Here is a 4,123-nt window from a genome sequence, read left to right as displayed (position 1 = left end):
TTTCTTACATAGCAATTTGGGGATACTTTGTCCACCAAAAAGAACCCTTGGAAGCTTTGCCATTGTTTGTAGTTATTCCAGATTAATTTAACTCAGAAATTTTCATTATCAAACTATTTGTAAAGAATTTTCTGAAGCAAAGCATTTTTGTGGACCCGGAGATCAAGAACACCTAAACCTCCCTCCTCTTTGGGAGGATCAATACCCATAATTCGATGCAACTCAAAAAAAAAAAAAAGAACAGTAGAGCACTACCAGAGCGAGCATGACTTATTCATGGTAAGATACACAGCATATTAACATGGTCACAACAGTTTCGACCAGATTTCCGTACCACACTCATTCCATGGGACCTATCAAGTGTACCAAGTTGAAGTTGGTGTCCAAAGGCCGACAAGCAAGGTGCACTTGGTGCGCACACGACCTCAGTCGCTCTTGACGTCGTCAGAACGCAGCGAGGTTGGGTACAGCAGCTGCTTCCCACCTGCCTGAGCCATCGTCTTGCTCGGGGCGTCGGTTTGGCTCGCGCCATGGCCGTGCATGTACAGGAGGCGGTAGCAGACCTCGACGACCTCCGGCGCAAACACCCTCCACAGGTACATTGCCCTGAACCATGCCGGCACTGTGAGATAGCGCTCACCTTGGCAAGCTGCTTGCACCATGGCCCTGGCGCAGTTCTTCGCGTACTCCACTGGAAACAAACCAATTTGAGCCTGAAACATGGACATGTTCAGTATATTTGAATCGGTTAGTTCCAACTTTCAGCCAAATACCAGAGATCATCAATTGAGCAGCAGCGTTCTCACATCACGCATTTCTTGATCAACCTCCATCTCTCCATGCTCCTTCAGGTATTTCCCTTTTGACATTTCAGACTCGATCCATCCAGGGGTTACTATTGTGATCCCAATTTCGCTTCCAAGCTCGGTTCGCAGCGTCTCAAAGAAGTTCACCAGCGCAGCATTGGCAGCCTGAACACATATAGACAAAACTTGCCGACATCAGTTGCAGAGTCCCAGCATAATGAAGTTCAGTGAAAAAAGGATAAAACATTTGCTACATTATAGAAGCTCATTCTTGGAACAGGATTCCATGCTGTTGCAGAAGCGGTGACAACGATTCTTCCTCGGCTCCTTTTCAGATACGGGAGTGCAGCAAAGGTTGTCTGAACTGAACCCCAGAAGTTCACATCCTGAAAACGTATTACAATTGGCTATTAGTTCAGCACCTGTAGATATCAAGGTTAACGAATCAACCAAATGAACTGGAATTCAGAAACTCTTACAAGCTGAGAACTGTAGTTGGTCACATCTGGAATCTCCTGAAACGCTCCTACGCTTGCGATGCCAGCGTTGCACACAAGATGGTCCACTGAAGCACACGCATCAAGCGACATTAGAAACACAAAGAAGCTGGTTTCAACAGAGATTCAGAAGGCAGGCCATAATTGTCTGATAATCGTGCTTACATCGATCGTAGTGACTGATCGCAGTCTGGACAAATCTCTTGCAATCATCAGGGTTTGCGACATCGCCTGGTAGAACAATCACGTCACGTGCACCGAGCTCAATTGCTCGGTCCGCAACATGACGGAGGCTCGATTCCGTTCTTGCTACTAGGGCTAGAGAGGCCCTCTTCAACGCGTACTGGTATGCCAGTTGCTGCAAAAATCATCACAGTTTGACTGAAGCTTACAATTCAATCCTACCCATGAGTTGCACAAATAAATATTCTGCCAACTGAACTATAGGAAACTGCTAATTGCATAGTTGCAAGCATGAAGTTTGTAAAGGCACAGAGAAATCCCAAGATGAACAGAGTACTAGACTACTAGTGTACTGGTAGACATTAAGCTCAGTTACTTAAAGATCTTAATCCAATTGAACTGTCCATAAATAGATGTTCTGTCACTGAACTATACTATTTTATCGCAAACCGCCAATCGTATAGTTGCGAGCAGGAGTTTCGTAGACTAAAGAAACAGAGTAATCTCAAGATGAACAGAGTAGTAGTGTACTGATAGATATTAAGCTCAGTTGTTTTAAGCTCCTAATCGTTGGCTGATCCAAAGTTCCAAACAGTAGCAAACAATTGAGTTCGCAGAATCTTAAGACTTGCAAGAAACTAGTACTAGCTAGCAAGGATGGTGGATAATCTAGAGATGGAATGCAGAGCATCTCCCATGAACAGGCATTCCACAGCTAGAAAGTGTCAGTCAGTGTCGAAAAGTAGTCACCTCGCCGATGCCGGAGGATGCGCCGGTGACGAGGACGACCTTCCCGGCGACGTCCTCGGGGAAGAGCCATGAGAGGAAGGAGTAGCAGCTCTTGAAGAGGTAGTAGGGCGGGTAGAAGAGCAGCAGGCCGGCCACCATGGCCGGCGTCACCACCCAGTTCAGCACCCCGTTCACCAGATCCATGGCCGTCTTCCTCCTGGCTCCCTTTCACTTGCTCAGATTACTGGGCACGCGGGGAAGACGTCCGTGCCTGTATGGAAGTGTCTCTGTGTGTCGAATGGGATTGGGAGAGCAGGGTCGGAGAGAAGGTTCTTGCAATCAGGCTAGCCCTGCTTTGCATGGATGGGGAGATCCCTGCTCGGCGACACGTAGCTGCGGGGGGCGGAGACGTGGAGGGCGGCGAGGGGCGCCGCGGCCGGGGAGAGCGGTGGAGCGCTGGAGCTGGGTTGCTGGATGGACGTGGCGAACTCTTTTATTCCTTCGTCCAGATGAAGGAGACACGTCACACGGAGTCTCGACTGCAAAGCAGACAGACGCACCCAAATAACAAAACGGATACGTTGGAAGCGGGCCGGAAAACTGTGGTATGGAATGAATACTGCAGGCCAGCCCAGCTAATTCTATCTTCTAGACTGGGCTGCGACGGCCCACTTTTAACTCTACTGCCCATATACAACATAAGTAATATGGCCTGGCGCCCGCAAATAAAAATGGCCTGGCCTGACGTACATCACGAGGCCCAATTGGGAAAATTGTTGATCCTGACCAGCGAGAGCTTGAGATACCTTGGGTCGTTGGGTGAGAGACTGAGAGGGTGAGTGTTCTGTTGGGGGGATGAAATTTATGTATTCTTTGAAATCTGAACTCATGTTTTGAAAACCATTTCATCCATGACGGTGTTTACTTTTAATGTGAATGTACTTCCAAAATGATCAAATACCATTGTTCAACAGATCCCTTCGAAAATGTTGGGCACTTTGGAAGACCATTGAGTATATCCTTAAAATTTAAAACTATACTGTTTACAAAATATTAAAAAGGCTCAAATTAGTCTTTACAATTATTTAAACAGGCGCTGCAAAACTGATTAACTGAATCTAGTAGCTAGAATTATTGAGTATAATGTTTAATACTCCTGGGAGAAAGAAACCTCCTTGTGTATAATTTTTAACTTTTTCTTTGTGAAGAGTTATATTTTTTAACTTAATAAGTGTCTAAAAAATGTGCTGAAAAAATTTAATGTTCAACTACTGCTAACAGTCTGAACACATGAAACGATGGTTGTACCCACTAACATGCGAGTTGAAGAAGATTAATATCTACCACATCAAAGACGCAAAATATGTGCGAACAGGGCCTGTGACCACATCAAAGGCACCAATTGAAGGAGCAAAGTATCCCATATGTTTTTTTTTACCTAACTAGCTTCAATTTTTTTAAGTAGACCAAACAAGCTTCACATTACGTGTACAACGGATTTTTTTTGTCAAAAAGCTAGCAGCCATCTTAACAACACGTTACACGTGTTGCTATCAGCCATGGAGAACATTCTCAACAGGAACATAAAGGATTGTGTGGACCTCGATCACAACATGAAGAAGTTCCTTCCTTCCATGCAAAGAAAAGCAGATGGCTCGCAGAATCTTTGAATTTGCGACCTGCTTTGAAAACTTCGAGTATCTGAAAATTTAAATGTGTGGATAAGTCGTGTGTTGTATAATTCTCATCTCTAGAATGTACTAGGAACGTGGAGCAACGCTTCAACCACTAGGCTTGGCTTATGAAGACATCTATGTGTTCAGGAGGGTCACAAAGCATGTGCATCTCCTCTTTTTAGGGGAACATATTCTTGCAGTAAAAACCAGCATTATAGAGGACGACAAGTAG

At 45.2% G+C, this 4,123-nt stretch overlaps 1 protein-coding gene across 1 annotated transcript; it reads right to left on the bottom strand.

Annotated features, from left to right (window-relative positions):
• Nucleotides 1-254: 254 nt before the first annotated feature.
• LOC101781183 (11-beta-hydroxysteroid dehydrogenase 1B) lies at nucleotides 255-2,687 on the bottom strand. Its single transcript, XM_004962577.2, has 6 exons — nucleotides 2,237-2,687; nucleotides 1,469-1,661; nucleotides 1,286-1,371; nucleotides 1,061-1,192; nucleotides 807-971; nucleotides 255-713 (listed from the first exon to the last, which is right to left on the bottom strand). The coding sequence occupies exons 1-6, from the start codon at nucleotides 2,417-2,419 to the stop codon at nucleotides 426-428; spliced, it is 1,047 nt and encodes a 348-aa protein (XP_004962634.1). The 5' UTR covers nucleotides 2,420-2,687; the 3' UTR covers nucleotides 255-425.
• Between the last annotated feature and the right edge of the window lie 1,436 nt (nucleotides 2,688-4,123).

The sequence above is a fragment of the Setaria italica genome, chromosome III (genome assembly GCF_000263155.2).
Source record: "Setaria italica strain Yugu1 chromosome III, Setaria_italica_v2.0, whole genome shotgun sequence".
Classification (NCBI taxonomy): Eukaryota; Viridiplantae; Streptophyta; class Magnoliopsida; order Poales; family Poaceae; genus Setaria; species Setaria italica.
Note: the sequence above shows the minus strand (reverse complement) of the source record. Positions and strands in the feature narration are given on the sequence as shown.